Here is an 18,801-nt window from a genome sequence, read left to right on the forward strand (position 1 = left end):
TGCATAGTTTTTTGGTTTCGCATGTTTTCGCACACCAATCTTTACACGACGATAAGAGACTAATTATTTTATAAAAATATGGGATTTTATTTTCTATTCCTCCGCTATGCATGTGATGTCACTCCAAATTTCCCAACAGAGGCTTGAGTAGAAATCATATGGGCCTAACAATATCATGCCCAGAATATGGTCATTGAGATATTATATGGATGAGGGATTATAGATGCACAATAATTAAGGACAAACACGTCCAATGGATTGGACTCCCTTGTATAATCTGGAGATTGCGGTGTAGTGGCCTAATACATCCGCAATCGATGAGTCAAGTGAATTATTATACATATAATAATTCACTGAGCTACAAGGAATTTTAACAAGTATAACTCACAGCCTGCTCGATATTTGGCCTAGAAGGTCACACACACATGGAAGGTGTTGCGACGAGTAGATGTTCGAATATGAGATATCAATTGAAGCCTCTATATTATTAGATATCCAATAAGCCTCTGAATTATTAGATGGATGAGATTCAATAAGAGCCTATGAGAGATTATTAGATAGAGATTTACTAATCCATAATGCTTGGGTAGTTAGATAGAGATCCATTACCCAATAGAGTAGGATCCATTATGGTTAAGCAATGATTTGAGGAGTGTTTTCGCAGCCCCGACCATGTGGATCATTGCTAGAGTGGAGGACAGTTGATATACGATCTCCCTAAGTAATACACATCCTTTAACACATGTGATTTTTCGAGTTTATGAGTTTTTGCGTATCAATCTTCGTACGATGACAAGAAACTATTTTTTTGTGGAAATATGGGATCTTTCTTTTCTATACTTTTGCTGAACATGTGATGCTGCCCCATATTTCATAACAACTCTCAACACACTATCCTAGTCGCATAGTTTACACTATTATCTTCTCCCCTTTGTTAACTTAAGCATCGGAGGGGTCGCACCAGGCAACCCCTAATGCCGACCTGTCATGTAAGTTCATCGATGGTTAGGAGGTGACCCCATTGTCAAGACACAACCATATAACCACAAGACAAATCATTTCTCAGGACACTCGAATAACCTGGTCTCGAGAGGGAACCTTATCGTTAGAAAAATCCCAACCGCCTACTCGATTATCGAACTGCCCATATGATCTCATCTTATCGTTAGATATCTAAATAAGCTTATAGTTTAAAAGATATTTTGAAAGATATTTTGTTGATTCACGACGAAGATATTTCGAAAGGATGAAAGAGAGAGAAGATTTCCCATCTCATTTTCCATGTGGACATATGCCAAAGTTATTAATTATATATATAAATTATAAATTATTATATTATTAGAATATTTCGTCTCCCAATAATTACATATAAATTTATAGAACATAAGAAAATATATATATTTTATTATATATATTTGTAAAGGCACATCGACAAAACGGAGCAGTCGAGGTCATGCGACCGCCGCTTCCCTATCCCTCGACCCCCAAACTGGCTTTTAATTACGACTGCTGCCCCTCCACGTTCTTCTTCTTGCCCTCGCTTTCGATCTGCCCCACGCCGCCTTTCTTTTTCGCTCCCGCTTCTTCCTCTATTCCCCTCGTCCCAGAGAACAAGAGGATTCATCTGGTTTTAGATTTTCTTCTTTGTTCTCATTCAATTTGTTTAGCTGCATGACGAGGTGAATCGATTGAGCTTGGGCTTTCTTGAAAGAGACAGAGATAGATTCGTTGAGGAAAGAGATAATGTATCGGGATCGGGGATTCATCGTGCCAAAAGCGGAGACTGGAGCCGTGGGTCGGAAGCGGATCAGTGATGCCCTCGACAAGCATCTCGAGAAGACCTCGCCGTCGACCTCAAGGGGGTTGAACAGCAAAGCCAAGGACTGGTTACATGTGCCGCCCACCTCCGTCGGCAAGCACCCGGAGCACCGGCAGCATCGGTCAGCGGCCCCTTCCAAGAACAAGTGCTCCGATGGTCTAGTATTTTATCTTTTCTTTGCATTTATTTGGTGTTTTTTTATTGTCTCTGACTGTTTCTTTGCTTTGTGTTGTTGGTACGCGGTATAATATCTAAAGATCTCTTCTTTTAGTCTTGTTTTCTATGTTTGTGGACTGTGATTTTTCTATTTTAGATGTTATGTCGCATTTAGGATTTTGAAGTGCGTCTACCATTTTCATCGATTAGTGAAAAGATGCATTTGTCACCAAAACAGAGGAGCATGAAAATTTGAAATAAGACTTTGTTCTATGAGTCTCTCAATTGATTCTTAGGACTTTGTCATGTAAAAGACTCTATTCATGTAGATTAAATGAACTTTACCTTATAAAATAAGCATATGAATGACATCAACATCATATCAAGAAATCTAATGTAATTTGCTTTAGTTCTTCAGCACTGTAGGACGGAGATAATTGTCTCGTATATATCTGAAGTCGTTTGCTGGATTTGTTGGTATATTTCTTTGGAGCTGAGTGCTAGATAAACTTCATCACAGTTTATAATCTTGTGAATGAAACTGTCTCTCATAGAATTTGTTTATTAGCCTTATCAAATATCATGTTCAGTCATCAAGGGGTTCTATCTGGATTTTTCATAAAACAAATGCTCCTAACCTTCTTATGTTTTTGAGTCCTTTTCAAATGTGAAGAGTTAGTTATTCTTTCAGAGTCATTTTCTACTGCTCATTCTTAAATTTCATAGCTAAACCATTTTTGTGTTAGATGGAAGTGGTATATTGCTGTGCAATTGTCTAGTGTAACTTTCATTGACTTGATCTATATCTTATCAATTTGGAACGGGAGCATCTTGTGCGCTAAGATCTACATATCCTTTAGGATTGGTTGGGTATCTAATCACCATCACCTTATTAAGTGGGAGAAGGAAGAACCAGGCCATCATCGATGTGATTGCTTTCCAGTCAGGAATCTTACTGGATTCTGTATTATTTTTGGAAGTTAACCAGAATGTACTACAGTTGACCAATAACTTGTTTGTTCGTAGTCCTTCAGCCTGTTTCCAGTGTTAAACTGGGGTCAAGTAGGGGCTTGAGAGTAAGACTGAAAAAGTGCAGGATGTTTCAGTAGGGAAGTTCAACTGAACTTGTGGTTCAGCACTTATTGGTTGCATTACATCTAGCTTACTGATAGATAGGGGTACAATAATTTGTTGTTACATTCTGCAAAAGTCTACAAACTGAAGTTATTGAGAAAACAACCTTGATTCCTTTGCCAAGGTATCATATGACCTAAGGCAATCCTAATGCAAGTAGAGGGTACTCCTTGGCTCCATAGTAACTTCGTAGGGGTCATATCGACATGAGCCTCGTTCACCAGGTCCCAGACTATCTTTTTTATTCTTTATTACATTTGCAAATACAGGACAATTCAAGCTTTAAGATTACTTCAGTATATCATATATTATCAGTATTATATAAGATTTTGAGCCATGTCATAACCATATGCAGTCCTTGGTGCCACAGTAAACTTATAGGGTTCACATCGGTGGGCCTTTTTTACACCGGGCCATTTTTTGTTCTTTCATTTCATTTGCAAATGTAGCACAATTCCATGTTGAAGGTTACTGCAATCTATTGTATGCTATTAGTATTCCTGTTAGAGTTTAGCCATGTTATGACCATGTTCTCTTTTTCAACTTCTGGTGCTATAGACGAGCCAGAAACTGACAGTGAAGAGTCAGATGTTAGTGGATCAGATGGGGACACATCTTGGATATCATGGTTTTGTAACCTAAGAGGGAATGAGTTCTTTTGTGAAGTTGATGATGAGTACATACAAGATGAGTTCAACCTCTGTGGGTTAAGCAGTCAAGTCCCATACTTTGACTGTGCTCTCGATCTAATTCTTGATTTGGAGTCTTCTCATGGTAAGTTTGATTATTCTTCTATGAACACTTTTGTTTTCTTTCAATTTGTTCGTGTTCACTGAAATATAGTTCTATATTGAAAGTTACATTGATAATTTATCATATATTTTTTATCTACTTGAATAGCTTTTGATATCTATTTTATTATAAGAAATAATGCTGAGATGGACTTATTAAGATGTAGTATTGAGCCTTCGATGCTGAGTTTGGCACTCAAATTATAATATTTGGTTTCACTAGGGTTTGCTGAGTTTATTTTTTGTGTTGTTTCTTCTAGGGCATTGGTGTTTTGGTGGACAAAATAGGAGACTTTGGAAAGGAAATGCCAAGAAATGTCTCCCATTTTAAACATATTAAATAATTTATTCTAATATATTTATTGGAGAATTTGGTTTTGAACATGGTGTTTTGTGCTGAAAATGTAAGGTATTTCAAAAACATAATAACCAATTAATTTAGAAGGTTGCTTTTGATTTGTTTTTTTTTTTTTTTTGCATTTTTGAGTTTGCATAAAAGGAAAGCAATTTCATGGAAGAAGTATGTTTAGATAACAACGAATTATTGAAGGATAACATGAGCTTGAAGGAAGAAAAAAAAATAGACGAATAATAATTTGCTTGTATGCAGGATGAGCTTCTATGCTCGGGTAGGATGGGAACTTGTTCTTACAGCTTTAGAATTCAGTGGAAGGTCCACCACATTGAACATCCATCCTGCTAAACAAGTATCTTTCTGAAGTAATAGAAACTGAAGTTATTTATGCATCAGAGGATGATGAGCACATGGTGAAAACTTTGTTAAGAATCTAGGTTGTTTGTTTGCCTTGATATGAGTATTATTTATATGGACTTTGACCCAAAGTGAACTTGTTTCCAGTTCACTGTAAATTAAACTAGAGATGTTGTTGGTTAATTTTGTTTATCTGATGCACATATGAGGAGTATAATAATTAGTGTTATCTGATCCCTTTTCCTATTTGGAGGATGGGGGTTGGGGTTAAGAATTTCATTTCTTTCTTTAGCTCATTATTTTAGATGATGGAGAACAATGTATATCATGAAAAACACAAGCTAATTGTGCTTAGTAGTATAAATTTTCTGTTATTTGGAAAATGAAGCTGGATAATACCAACTGCTGTTTGGTTTGATGCACAGGCGATATGTTTACTGAGGAACAAAATGAGTTGGTTGAATCAGCAGCAGAGATGCTTTATGGTTTGATACATGTTAGATACATATTAACCAGTAGAGGGATGGCTGCAATGGTGAAATTCTGCATTCGTCCCTTGTTTCTTGGATTTTACTTTTTTTTTTTACTGGTTGCTAACCATTTCCAACTTCTGAATGACAATTTCTGCAGCTTGATAAGTTCAAGAATTATGATTTTGGCAGATGCCCACGTGTTTACTGCTGCGGTCAGCCCTGTTTTCCTGTTGGTCAATCAGACATTCCTCGATCCAGTACTGTGAAGATCTATTGCCCCAAATGTGAAGATATATATTATCCAAGATCGAAGTACCAAGCCAGTATCCTTTAGCAATTTTGCTTTGATCTATCAGTACATTCATAGCATAATGTTTACTAATTCTTAACGTAAAGAAAAGCTTGCACAGAAATTTGGTTGTGTAATTTTGCTCTAACAGTTGTTCATGAGCTATAGATTGTCATCGGGTTTTAAAAAGGACATAAGAAAAGCTCTTATTAGGACCCATTGTTAAATTCTCAGTTTGAATTAGAGATCTCTATGTTGATATTTTTCTTGACTTTTCTTAGATGTTGATGGAGCATACTTTGGGACAACGTTCCCACACTTGTTTCTGATGGCATATGGGCACCTTAAACCACAAAGGCCATCACAGAAGTACGTACCCCGAGTATTCGGCTACAAAGTTCACAAACCATGACGTCTGAGTTGAGCGTATGGTTCGCTTGGTGCCGCCGAAAGGGGTGTATCAAGGAACTGCTAAGAGGGTGATTGCTCAACTTAAAGCTGGAGCAACATCTGTAATTGGGCTGACCGATTTTGATGAAGTATAGCTACAACCACTGTGCCGCAAGTCTAATATTTTTTGTGGTTGACCAGAAAAGCTGTACATTCTGGCTGCAGTTGTGTTTCACTACTACGATGTTACCATTTATCAGGAGAGGCTCTTGAATGCGAGGTGGGTCTTCGGACATGGATCGTATTACTCAACTTCCCCTGAAGATGTCACGTTTTTACTTTTCTAGATTGCATCCCCTATTTTTTGTGATTTTATAAATGCCTCCATAGTTGTCTGTTGTTCGATGCCTCCATCCTACGCCTCTTGCTCCCAATGTCCTGTGTAACTTTTATTGAAGGTGTCGTGTTTTTATTTGTTTTAGATGACAACTTATGACTCTGTTCTACCGCAAGCCCTTACACCTCTTGGTCCCGATGTCTCCTTCGCACTCGTGCCATGAAGTTACGGGGTGTTTAAGTGAGGGCAATGATAATGATGAATGAGGGTAAGCTCAACACTCGATGCGATGGAGTGATGACAGCAAAAACGAAGCACTCGATGACCTTTGCGAGCGAGGGCAACTTCGAGATGTGAGGATATAGGCAAAAGCATTGGGCAAACAAAGCGAAAGGGGCAACTACAAGAAATATGTATGAGATTACAAGAGACAGAAGGCATCAATGGAGGAAAGGCAACAAGGCTTAAGCAACTACTAGAAATATGTATGAGATTACAAGAGATAGAAGGCATCAATGGAGGAAAAAATTAAAAACATAAGGCACCTTCCTAAGAAAGCCAAGAACGAGAAGCTTTTCCAAAGAAATCACCACACACACACACACATATATATATTCTGCAAAGAAGAACTCAACTAAAACTAGTGGCCTTGAGAGCAATTGCAGCCAGGCGATAGTTATTCAGCAAAGAAGAACTCAACTAAAACTAGTGGCCTTGAGAGCAATTGCAGGCAGGCGATAGTGGGTGCCAGACATCAATACGAACGCCAAGACACTGCAATCTCTATTCCTTATCACCATGTTGCTTGACACGATGGTTAGAATTCAGATGTAGAACATACCAACAGATCAAAAAGGCTTGCCTTGATGATTCCCGCTGCTGACATAAACTCACAAACTGTTCATCTCAAATCCCGTTATTGACTGCACCAAACAACGGGACGATTATGAAGGCATGCAGAAACAAAAACCAATATGTTAAGAACACAAAACGAGGCGAGAAAGGAGAGCAATTTTTTTCTGGATGGAACATCCTACAAAACCATGAATATCATGCCTTATATCAAAGAAATGCATCCATCTTTGATTGTTTAGGATGCGAAGGCGGTTGGAAATCTTCCAATGGTAGGTTGGAGCTAGCCTGGATCTCATTCAAAATGGTCCCTCCTTTTTCTGACCGTATGGTCTCGAAAATGTTACTGAGCACGTCCGCTGCTATCCCAGTCTCTCTTAAACGGCCTGGTTCTTCACCTCCCTCGTACAACAATCTTCCAATCTCTCTCAAGGTAACCATATCTTCCATAACAAATTTGGCAAAAATGCGACCAAGAAACTCTGCTGCTCTTGGTGCATCGTTCATAGAATCCTCCAATGAAGAAAGAACAGATTCAAACCTGACATTAATCAAATGATCAGTAAAGCTATCATCAATAATAGAAAAAAGGGCATCGACAATCTTTCTCTCTTCACCATTCATACCCCTGGAGTAGCTGTTCTTGATTAAGCAAGCTATCCCTTGATTTGCAAAGGTTGATAATAAGCTCTGTCAAGTGATCTCTTTCGGCATCTTTTCTCTCAAACGAGTCGGTGACCCACAGTGAGATGACAGAAGGATAAAAACTTGGAGCATTTAGCTCCTTGATGCACAATGCAACCTCGTTCTCATCCTTGGCGCTGAAGAGAAACCAGGTTTTGTATCAGTTCCAAACTAAGATCAAAATAATTTTAGTAAATAAAAACAGCAACCTTAACCACGGATTACAATGATTATATACAACGACGACAGATGAAAAGCAGGAAGTAATAAAGAAAAGGCGCTTTTTGTTAAATGACACATGGAAAACTCTATCTCAAAGTTGGTTGCTCCTTGGTCATATAAATTAGAAAACCGATGTTAGAGAAGTTGAGTTAGGCTGATAAGAGTGATCTAAAATTACATTTAATATCCTGTTTAGCCTTCTCAGCTTTGACCTATGTTCTATGTTGGCTGGCCTCTGGAGAACAATCTTAGCTTTGACCAATGCTCCACAGCTGACCTCAAAGGTTATCCCTCAAAGGTTTGGATGATGGCAGATTATTCTTAACCAAAGAAATAAACAACAAATGATGGGTGGGGCACATTCTCAATGGGTGGTTTTCTTGTTGGAATGGCAAGGTCCCATTCAACACTAATCGAATGGATGTCAGCCTTTTAATTATTAGACAATTTAATGTAGAAGTATCAAGGAAAAAAAGCTACTGAGAGATTGTGAAAACAACGAAAGAAAGCTCGTGGTAAAATCTAGTCCAACTAATCCTAGTCCAACCCAAGAAACACACCCCATACCTGCTTCTACCAATGTAGGACCCATGAAATTAATTAAGGAATATATTTCCAACACATTTACTACAAACAAACAAAACCCTCAAAAGCATCAAAATATAAGGAAATCCTGGCCCAACTCTCCCTCTGCAAAATATTAATGGCATGCATGGCTGTCTACCAATGTAGCAACTCATGTGAGTAGTGATTCTGCTATTTGTCCTTTTCAGCTTTTCTTTATATTAGAGTTTAACATTCAATTAAACACACAAGCAAACATATCATCTAGTTGACCTTGGAGAAAATCTAATCTTATGTTGATTATCAGAACGAACGTATTAGTCCGTACCAGGTTGTTGGGAAGCAGTCATTTCTATCAGGATGGATGTACCAGTTCGCACCAAGTTGGGAAGCAGCCATACCCAAACCACCGTCCATGAGAACCCCAAGTTGGCCAGCCCCTTACGGCCTCTGGCTGGAATTTTAATTTTATACACCTTTTAATGATAAATTTCATTATTGTTTCATTTTTATTATTTTATGGTGTCTTACAGTATTAGACTGAGTCCTGTTGAAGCTAAAAGTCCAATTTTAAATAATAAACAGGGCTGGATAAGTCCTCAAGCCACTAAGGAGTTTTAACACATGGAAATTTGGGGAACACCAAGATTTTGTTTTCTACTCCACTTTCTCTTCCAAATTTTTATTCTACAATTTATGCAGGCTATTTAATATATTATCCTAATGGGAAAAAAGTCACATTATTCCATTTTTTATGCATAACTAATTTCTCACCTACATCAAGCCTAAAATCACATATATCTAAAATTATTTCACATGTTTGATGTTTTCTCCATATACACAGCATCCATGGACGAGGCAAAAGTTCCCATGTTTCTTTTCAACATAGACATCAAGGCTCTCCACTAATAAGCTATTCTTTATGCTTCTTGAATTTTCTCCGTATCTTCCAAAATCCAAAGCTTCATTTGATTCCATCTGGTAAATCTATTGAGAAAGTGTGAGCAATTGCAATATTATTACTTCTCCTAAGACAATGCTAAAACTATGATCTCACCTTTGTCTGGCTTCAGCAACTTTTTCCTATTAAATCATTAACTGAAATAATATGCATCTAAAAAATGCACGATAACAAAAAATCAACTTCCTAAGCAGAGAATCAAACAGCATTGGCATAACAACTACAGAGGAAAAAAAAAAGCATGAACGCAATTGCAGTACAAAGTACTATAAGATAAGAAGAGAAAAGCAGAAAAACTGTTTCTTTAACAGCAACTTCAGGTGTAACTCGTAGTCTCATGGTAACTTTACTTTGTAATGGCAATTCAGATCATCAAAAGTCCAAAGGACTTGCACAGAAAAAATGAAAATGTACAAGCATAGGTACACTACAAAGTAGCATAAGAAAAACAGTAACATTTTGTTTTATAAAACCAATACTGGAGTTACACTTAACTCATGGAACTTCATTTAGTAAGGATGATTTGTCGTACCATTAAAATTTGAAGGATTTACCACATCTGAAAAGTGTTAATATTTGTAAAGTCCTAAAAGTAGGCAGACTCCAGCAAAATTTTACATTGTTCTAGCAGCCTCCATAACATAATAGACTACAGATAGCATTATGTACTTTCAGACAGCGAAATGATATTTTACATCCAAGGAATTAGGGTTCAATAAAAATAAAGAAGGAATGCAGTCTAAAGCTCTTGTGTACAGATACCAAGAACCAAAGGAAGAGATCTACATATGTTCTTTTGGTTACAGATGTTCACTTATCAAGAGTCAAGGATATTAATTACCAAAGAAGTGAAAAAAAGAGAATGCTAATAATGCTTTTGATTTTGGGTCTGTTATAGAAAACAACCCCAAGTCATTTGCTCATGACCCTCTTGTAATTTGGCTGCAAGGCAAGGAAGTTGAGAGCACGGTATACACTGGCATGCAATAGATGTCTCTCAAATCAGTGACAAAATGTAACCAGCAGTATCCTTATAATGCCTAATACATAGAAAAAATTGTACATTGTCATTTGCTGTAATTAACAGTTTACAGTTCCATCCCAGATTCACATGATGTTTCTGCAACTTGCATCATAACCTAATTTTTGGTTCCAAAGCAACCAAGTATATGGTCCATCTTTCCCTTTTCCTGCACAATTCCTTTTGTAACCTATGCTCTTCTGTTTCTGTTTCCTTTCTCATTCCATGAATTTCTTTGCCACCATCTCAACTTGCATTCCCTTTGGGAATAATAATCCTCCAGTTTTGTGACTTCTTTAATATCAATTCTAAATGCTGATTTATAATGTGGTATGAAGACGTTGTTAAACCAAAAAATAATCTTCCAAAATAAATTCCAGCAACCTACTTTAACTCTCATTCATTCGACAAATCTGCAATTCCTGGAGTAAAGTATAGGTTCTTAGTCACTTGGTTAATCTTTAATATTTTTTTCATATTAGGAATCCTATCCACTAGTTCATCTATTTTAGAACTTAGATATTATTGGAAGAATCTCAAAGCATCCATGTTAAAATCATATTACTGTCAACACTAGTTACTTTCATCCAAGACTGTTCTTAATGCCAAAATTTTATCATTATGCTCATAAGCATGAATTCTATACTTCAGCTTAAGACAAAAGAGAAGTTCAGTGTCTCCACCTCAAGGATTTACACAAATAAAGGCTCAGGGTCATTATTTTTGCAATTTCCTAAACACTTCTAATGGGATTAGAAGAACCATTTTGTCTCGAGGAAGTTGTTATATTGCTCTACAAGTCCTTTACAACCTAGTTCAAGTTAAAAATAAAAAGAAAGAGAAGTATCTACACACTTGCCGATAACAGCTCTTTATTGGACTCATGCAACTTTTAAATGCATTGCAAAGAACCATATATCTGTTTAGTTCAAAGAATAAATAAATATAATGGAAAATGCATATCGATATCAGTACAAACATAGCAGAAGGAGATTAGAGATTTATATGGTAATAAGATTTTTACATGTTTACAGTTATTTGTTGAAATCTTAATGTTAAAATAGAAGGAAAATGATTTCGAAGAAAATATCATAAATAAGAAAAAATAAATTGATTATTTTCATCATGCAAACGAACAAGGATAAAACAATAGGATTAGAACCAGTCATCACAAGCACAACTGGGAAGACAGAAAACACATGATTGAGAAAAATACCTATAGAACTCTCTTATTGCTAAAATTGATTTTTCTCGCAGAACTTCTTCTGGTAATGTTCTTATTTCAGAAGCTGAAGTTAGGCTGCTGTCTGAAGTACCATGAGTTCGCCCAGCAGGTAGAATAGACATAACTGATCTATCAGAAGTATGATCTGAAATCTTGAAGTCTCTGCTTCCATAGTAACTAGTACGATCATGAGGTTTTACTTGATCATGTGCTGTTCCAGAAAACCTATCTGCCATATAACTAGTACCATTTGGACCTGATGTCAATCTACGATGTTCTCCAACAGCTGGAGATTCAGAAGCCAGAACATTAGATATTGATATTGATGGGTGTCCTCTTGTAGACATTCCCCTAGCCAGGCCACCTTGAGGACCAAGGGTAATAGAATCATCATCAGTAGACCTTTGCGGTAGAGGAAGCGACACGGTTCTTGTTTCAAAATGATGCCTATCATCCAAGCGTACATCCTGGGCGCCATACCCACGAGCCTGAGTTGGCAATCCACGAAGACTGCCAACCTGCTGGGAATTTGGAGAAGTTAACGGTGTGGATCCACGGGAACCATAGTCAACTACTTGACCACGTCTTGGGATATTACTAATGACAGGACCGCGAGCCAACCTACTTGATTGAGCTTGCCTTTCTTGAGCTGCATCTCTGTGAACCTCCTCAATCTTCTTTGGCCCCTCAACTTTCCTTCTCTGTTGCCATTTATTTTTTCTAAGGTCGATTGCATCTCTCAGCATAAATCTAACACGTGAAGATAACTTTTGATTTGTTGATAGATTTGTCATCATATCAAAATATGCATCCATGTGCTCTTTTGCCTTGGGGTGATCTATCATCTCCCCAATTGTACTCATCAATTTGCACAGCGCTTCAACATCTTCCTCATCAGGATTCTGATACTGGCCTAGCAACTTCTTGATGCACTCATGCATAATTCTCTCAGTCAACATTTTCTTTTTGTACAATTCCCCAATCAACCTAATATTACCCAGCATGCGCCTGCGGGCCCGGAGCCTTTTCTTTTCCCTCTCCTCTTCGGACTGCTTGATCTCACCCTCCTCCTCAACTTTGTTAGCTTCAGCTTGTTCTCTCTCCCCTCTTTCAAATTCTTCTTGACATTTGTTCAGAAGCAGTCTTTTAAAAGTTATTCTTTCATTGTCTTCATTGAAATCAGGTAGTGCACCAGAGAGATGAAAACAAAAGTTAGCATACATTTCGCAAAAGGTTGGTTCCATCAAAGCTTTGTCAAAGATCTGTGAAATGACACCAGTAAGAGTAGCTGCACTGTCAATGTTAACCTCCTTGACCTGGGCACAGAATTTTTCAAAATTTTGAGGGGTCAATTTGTTAAGGATAGCTTTTAGCTGTCTTTGCTTTCCCTCTTCCTGATCAACAGCTTTGCCCACTTCATATTTTCTCTCAGCTTTGTGCATTACCTGCAAAGGTGTTTGAGGAGAGGGCATTAAACCTCTTGCACGCTGCCACCTATCTGCATCACGAGGCATGCCTCCCTGAGATGCCACTGACTGTGTTGGCCCTGATAGAATTCCTCCAAATTGATTGGATGCCTGCCCACGTGGATTTCTCAAAACCCCATGACTGACACCTTGCCCAGGTCGAAGACTGACAATTGCAGCTCCATGCCCGATATCCAACCTGTCACGTCCAAGGCCGAAAGATGGAGATTTTGTCCATTTTTCATCATCCAGATTGCCAACCATACGGCGGTCTACTCGAGAAGCACCTGATGGTCGATCTATGATCCTCCCAGGACTTGGACATGGTGATTTCCCTAGTGGAGTGCTCATCAGTGCATCTGATATGTCAGAACCAATCTCAAAACCCACAGGAAGCTCGGTAAACTGCTGCGAGAGGGTCATTAGAAAGTCCCTCGAGTATTTCTTTTGAGCAGTAGCTTCATCACCATCATAATCATGCCCATCAGCTGAATGCCCATGCTCTGATGTTTTCAGTTTTGGAGTTGATATATCAGCTGCATCTTCCCAATCATCCAGCTCAGCTTTGTTCTGCCCATCTTCCTCGCTTGCAGCCACTTCCTTATTAGTAAAATCTACATCTGCACTCTTTGTGTCAGTCATAGAATTATCTATGCTTTCTGGGTTGCTAACAGTCTCATGCATTTCCTCTGGGCCCGTGTATGCATTGTAAAGGTCAGAAGTCCCTGCAGCATCTGCTTTGGAAAGTATTTCCTTTCTCTTCTTTTTTCTTGTGGTAGTAATCTTGGGCTTCAATGTTTCCAACGAAGGCTTCTCCTTCTGCCTCAAGCTTGTTGCAGAAACCAGTCCACTATGCAAACCCACAACTTCAGATTCCGACTTCTGTGTCACCTCAGATAAAGATGGACTAGGAACAGGGGCTGTCTCAATGACACCAGAATCAGGTAAACCAATATCCTCACTGTATTTTATTTCACATTTGGTTGTAAAAATGTCAACCTTATCTTTGTCATCATTGGCAGATCGAATATCATTGCTAGGTGCAGTTCCAGAATCAGCAGGGTCCGGAGATGCATCAGTTGTCTTATTTTCTTCATTGGCTATCTTACGTTCCCCCTCTTTAGTTCCAACAACAAAGCTACTAAACTGTTTGTTGTCTGCTTCATGGTAATCACTAAATTTCACTTTCCCATCATTTCCTCCGCCATCATCTTGTTTTAGCAACATAACTGGATCAAAAAGTTTGGAAGACTTCTTGGTTGTAGAAGGTTGATGCACGTTATTGTCACTAGAATCTTGCAATGAAGCATCTGACACTTCAGACTTCTCATGCTTTGTTACATCAAGCATTTCATCTCTCATAACGTCCAAAACTTCGTTGACCAAACATGAGCTAGTACCCAAACTCTTGGAATTAGTTCCATCCATCATAGGACTCAAAGAAGTTGTAACCTCAGAAGGGACATCCTCTTTGATAGAAACACCATCAGGTGCTGAACCAAATGAATCAGCATGAAACAGTGAAGTACCTTGAGATGCTTCCTTCTCCAATATCGATCCAGATAAGCCAGAAGCAGCAGGCATTATTTCACCTTTAAATGGCTCAGTTGCTCCTACTTCCGAAAGAATCATGTTTTCAGCTTTCTTACAAGACCATGCTGAAGGAGTGCCCAGATCAGACGCCAAAACAGCTTCAGTATTCTCAGTGTTAGTGCATCCTTCTTGAGAAATTAGCTCTCCCGCATAACTACTCTTGGTTGGTTTTGGTGAAGACAGTTTTGCTCCTTCAGGAGAAGACACATCTAACTGCAAAGATTCAGACACATTGGCATGTTAAATAAGGAACAAACAAGAAAGGAGGAAACTAGAACCACAAACCTGATGTTCTTGTTGGGAGTTTCTAAGATCCTTTCTATTTTGCTTTTTCTGGTTATCCTTTAAAGAATCAGATCTTCGAAGAGGTTCTCTTTTCCTAATATCACTTCCAGATTGAACTGATCCAGAATCTCCAGTTCGTGATTCAGGGGTGGATGAAGCTTCAGAGAGCATTCTCTGTGATGAGAGCACAGGAGGAGCAGCAGCTGAGCTTTTGTCCAAGACAGGCAATGTAAGTAGTGGCTCGGAGCCTGACTTGAGCTGCTGAGCAGGTCCATCTGGACTGGTCTCATTATTTTTATGACAGGAAACGGTAGCATCTGCCACAGTCTTCACCGACTTAACTGGTTCTGCCTCAGTAAGAGGCATGCTAATTACCACTGGAGGTGTCCCGGAAGATGCACCAACTATTTCACTTTGTAAACCTTTCACATTTATCTGGACTGCATAAGGGAGGGAGGTGGAAACTGGTAACCCTTCCAAGTTGACTGCTTCAGGCATGGAAAGTGCAGGTTTGCCACCTGGAGCAGCATTGGCCATGGATGACTTCATGAAGGACAAGTTTTGTCCACTTTGACTCACAGGATAGCTATACTTTGGAGCCTGTGAGCTCATAGGTACCTGCCCACTGGTCAGAGGAACAGTAGTGGTGGTAAAAATAAGTGGAGAAGGGCTATAAGAATTCTGCTGCATGGGGGCGTAGTAGTTCATCTGATGAGCTGCAGAATATGTTGGAATAGGCTGAGCTTGTGGGATTACATTAGAAAGTGACCTTTGCCCAGAGGAAACACCATCCTTAGAAGAATCCGTTCTTTTGTCAAGCCTCAACACTTCATGAGTCTCTGGATGAGTTATTTTCACTGTAGTCTTACGAGGGCCACTAAATTTACCCATATGCTGTTGAGGGAATTGTGAAGAAATGCCCATTCCCATATTTCCTAACTGCTGGGACAATTGATGACTAATTGGAGGGGCAAACCCTAAACCCTGGCCCTGGTGCATCATTGCCTGTTGTTGTACAAAATGAGATTGGATGCCAGGAACATAAATCTGCTGTGCAACTTGGGGAACATTGCCCACGGGTAATGTCATGGTCATTTGAAGTGAATTGGCTGCAAGGCCTGGTGATTGCATTTGGGGACTAGGGCCACCAAGCTGAGGAGGAATTTGTGGTTGGTGAGGTTGAAATGGCATAGGCATAGGCATAGGAGGCATTCCAGGAATTGGAAGAACAGATGATTTTGGCATGGATATGACTGAGGCAGATGGGACTGGGATGCTTACATCCCTCTTTGATTGTGGTAGAGGATGGGCCTCCACACTATTAGATTGCTGAGCACCACTGACATCCTTTCTGGCTTGCTGTTGCTGCTGCTGTTTTGGGATAGAGGCCACAGGCAATGTTGGAGCAGCTCCAAACGACTCAATGCGAGCCTGAAAGGTTAACAAAGTTAAACATCAGTGTGATAATTAAACTCAAAGCAGCCAGGTGTGTTATTGAAGCCACGGTATCATAGAAGCAAATAAAGAGTGTCAAAGTAGAGTAAGTAAAATTACGAGGTACAAAAAGGTCACACACCAATGAAAGGAAAACTGATCTAGATATGGATTATGAAGTAGATAGTTTTATTCTTGTGAAAAAAAATTGACGAAATAGAAAACATATTTAGTAGTGCCAAAATATCCACAAACCTGGTCACATTTCTGCTCATCCAGATTTGGTGGCGCGGAGCTTGTCCGAGCAGGGATCTTTCATAGCCATAATGCATTTACCAAGTATGAGCAAAACATCACAAGCGACACGGGAAACAAGACAAACACGAAAATTACAGGTTCCCAAAAAAATTTACCTGCAATCCATTCACGATGCCAGGGTTTATCGATCCAAACTGAAGGGGAAAAGTCCTAGATGTATCCCCTGAGGAGAGCACCACGAAATGAGAAGTACAGAACAATCTTTCTTTCGTCACAGAATTGGCTCTCAACAGTACATCAGTAAAGCTTGCAGAAGTTCAAGATTACTACAGTGAAGTCTTATGTGAAAATGAACACAGTTAATTTAAAAGGAACAACACCGAACCTTTGGGCGGTGCCGAGGTTGTTGAAGAACTTGAAGCTCCAGTAGCAGATTGAGAATATGGCGACTTAGGGATACCTCGGGATGCATTTCTAGGGGTCGGCATATCAATAAGTTTTGCACCGCCGGGGACTGATGCATCTGAAAATCCTACAAAGAATCAGCATCAACAGCATGCCCAGTTAGAGGATGAGATAAATACTAACAGATCATCACTCTCGTACAGGGAAGGAATTAACGTAAACTAAGTCCGGGTTCTGGCTGCTATTTCTAGGGCTAGCAATAAATCTTTCAAGAAGCACATTACATACAAAAATACAAAATATAAAGACGGTTATTTTGAACGTGATACCAGGAGAAGGCTGGGGGGCCTGAGCACCATTCTGAACAGCACGATGGGCGGTGGTAGAGGGAGCAGCACCACTCGCTTCAGAAGTCGTGCTTGCTGGATTTATTCTAGATTGACCGCCATGTCCATTACCAGATTTCTTGATACTACAGAGACCGACATCAAAAGAAGTACCTTAGGAACCCTATCTTTTCGGACATCATAATGCATAAACCACCATAAGCAAAAAGAGGGTCTCGATCAAAAAGAGAGAGAAAGGTTGGCACCTGCGGTTCGTCGACAACGATGGGGAGATCGACGAAGGAGCAGCAGAGGAAGCAGACGAGGAGATAGGAGAAGGGGCGGAACTGCCGCCCTTCCCGAGAGCGCCGCTGCCAATGGAACCCCTTTGCTGGCCGGAGCTGCCCGATCGACTGGGTTTCCTAAGCTGACCCTGGGTCCTCTCAGCCCTGGATTGATTGACGGACATAAATACCGGCGGCACTTGCTCCTCCAAATCTAAACCAGAAGCACAACCACCGAAACGAAAGAAAAGATCAAAAACCAAACGATCGATCACACTAGATCGAACCCTAAAGATTCCACTCTGCTACAGATGCCGCGAGCAATCTGATCAAGAAAGAACAAAAAAGAAGCAACCTTTTTTCTCAAGCGAAGTGTAACCTAGATGAAAGTGACAGGGGAACAGTGCAGGAGATCCAATCGCAGTTGGAGTGCAAAGAAAGCGGGCGATTTAGGGAGATCACGGCCTTCCGCTTACCTTAGAGTTCGAGAGCGAAGAAAGCGGGCGATTTAGGGAGATTAGGGCTCCCCCTCAGTGGGATGCGAACGAAGCGGGAATCATCAACAGCACATCACTGGAGAGAGAGAGAGAGAGAGAGAGAGAGAGAGAGGGGACGGGAAGAGAGAGAGAGAGAGAGAGAGAGAGAGAGATTTAAGAAAGGGAGAGAGATGTGGGTAAATTGGGAAATGAAAGAGGAGAAAAGAAGGCATTAGAAATAATGATAAGAAAAGATTAAACGGAGCGAGGAGGGAAGACGATCAAAGCTAACCAAAATCGAGGAAGCATCACGTTCGAATAGGACGCGTGTCCGACCCAACGTCGATGGGATGGCCTTTTCGTGTTATAAGGCTATAAAAGGGGGGCGCATTTGGTTTTGGGCCTTACGAAGCCCAATAACAGGAACCTCGCTCTGCAACCCGACGCATGAAGAACATATTTCCAAGTTCAAACCCAGTCAAACAGATACGATAATAACAATCAAATCATAAAAATCAAGATTACGTGCATCTCTTGTCATCCTTCTAAAGTTTCATCTTTAATTAAGCTTAAAGTATTTAAATTATTATTTATAAATTTTTTGGATCTCAATTAAAGACCGTTGATTGATAGTAATCATACTA

General features: G+C 39.6%; 2 protein-coding genes across 5 annotated transcripts; one reads left to right on the forward strand and one right to left on the reverse strand.

Moving 5' to 3' along the window:
• Window positions 1-1,455: 1,455 nt before the first annotated feature.
• On the forward strand, window positions 1,456-6,177 carry LOC103994600 (casein kinase II subunit beta-1). The gene is made up of 5 exons (XM_009414985.3): window positions 1,456-1,975; window positions 3,668-3,883; window positions 5,038-5,147; window positions 5,243-5,408; window positions 5,656-6,177. Exons 1-5 carry the CDS (start codon window positions 1,744-1,746, stop codon window positions 5,784-5,786), a joined length of 855 nt encoding a protein of 284 aa, XP_009413260.1. The 5' UTR covers window positions 1,456-1,743; the 3' UTR covers window positions 5,787-6,177.
• A 368-nt stretch (window positions 6,178-6,545) lies between these two features.
• On the reverse strand, window positions 6,546-18,316 carry LOC135619254 (eukaryotic translation initiation factor 4G-like). Of its 4 annotated transcripts, XM_065121095.1 has the most exons (11): window positions 18,158-18,316; window positions 17,664-17,895; window positions 17,401-17,543; window positions 17,052-17,198; window positions 16,822-16,889; window positions 16,664-16,720; window positions 14,975-16,405; window positions 11,622-14,902; window positions 7,580-7,774; window positions 7,158-7,494; window positions 6,546-7,024 (listed from the first exon to the last, which is right to left on the reverse strand). In XM_065121095.1, exons 2-10 carry the CDS (start codon window positions 17,864-17,866, stop codon window positions 7,164-7,166), a joined length of 5,856 nt encoding a protein of 1,951 aa, XP_064977167.1. In that variant the 5' UTR covers window positions 17,867-17,895; window positions 18,158-18,316; the 3' UTR covers window positions 6,546-7,024; window positions 7,158-7,163. The 4 variants fall into 4 exon arrangements, with proteins under 4 accessions (XP_064977167.1, XP_064977168.1, XP_064977166.1 ...); XM_065121096.1 differs by having other exon boundaries at window positions 6,948-7,494; window positions 17,052-17,189; XM_065121094.1 differs by having other exon boundaries at window positions 6,948-7,494.
• Window positions 18,317-18,801: the final 485 nt, after the last annotated feature.

This window comes from Musa acuminata, chromosome BXJ2-8 (genome assembly GCF_036884655.1).
Source record: "Musa acuminata AAA Group cultivar baxijiao chromosome BXJ2-8, Cavendish_Baxijiao_AAA, whole genome shotgun sequence".
NCBI lineage: Eukaryota > Viridiplantae > Streptophyta > Magnoliopsida > Zingiberales > Musaceae > Musa > Musa acuminata.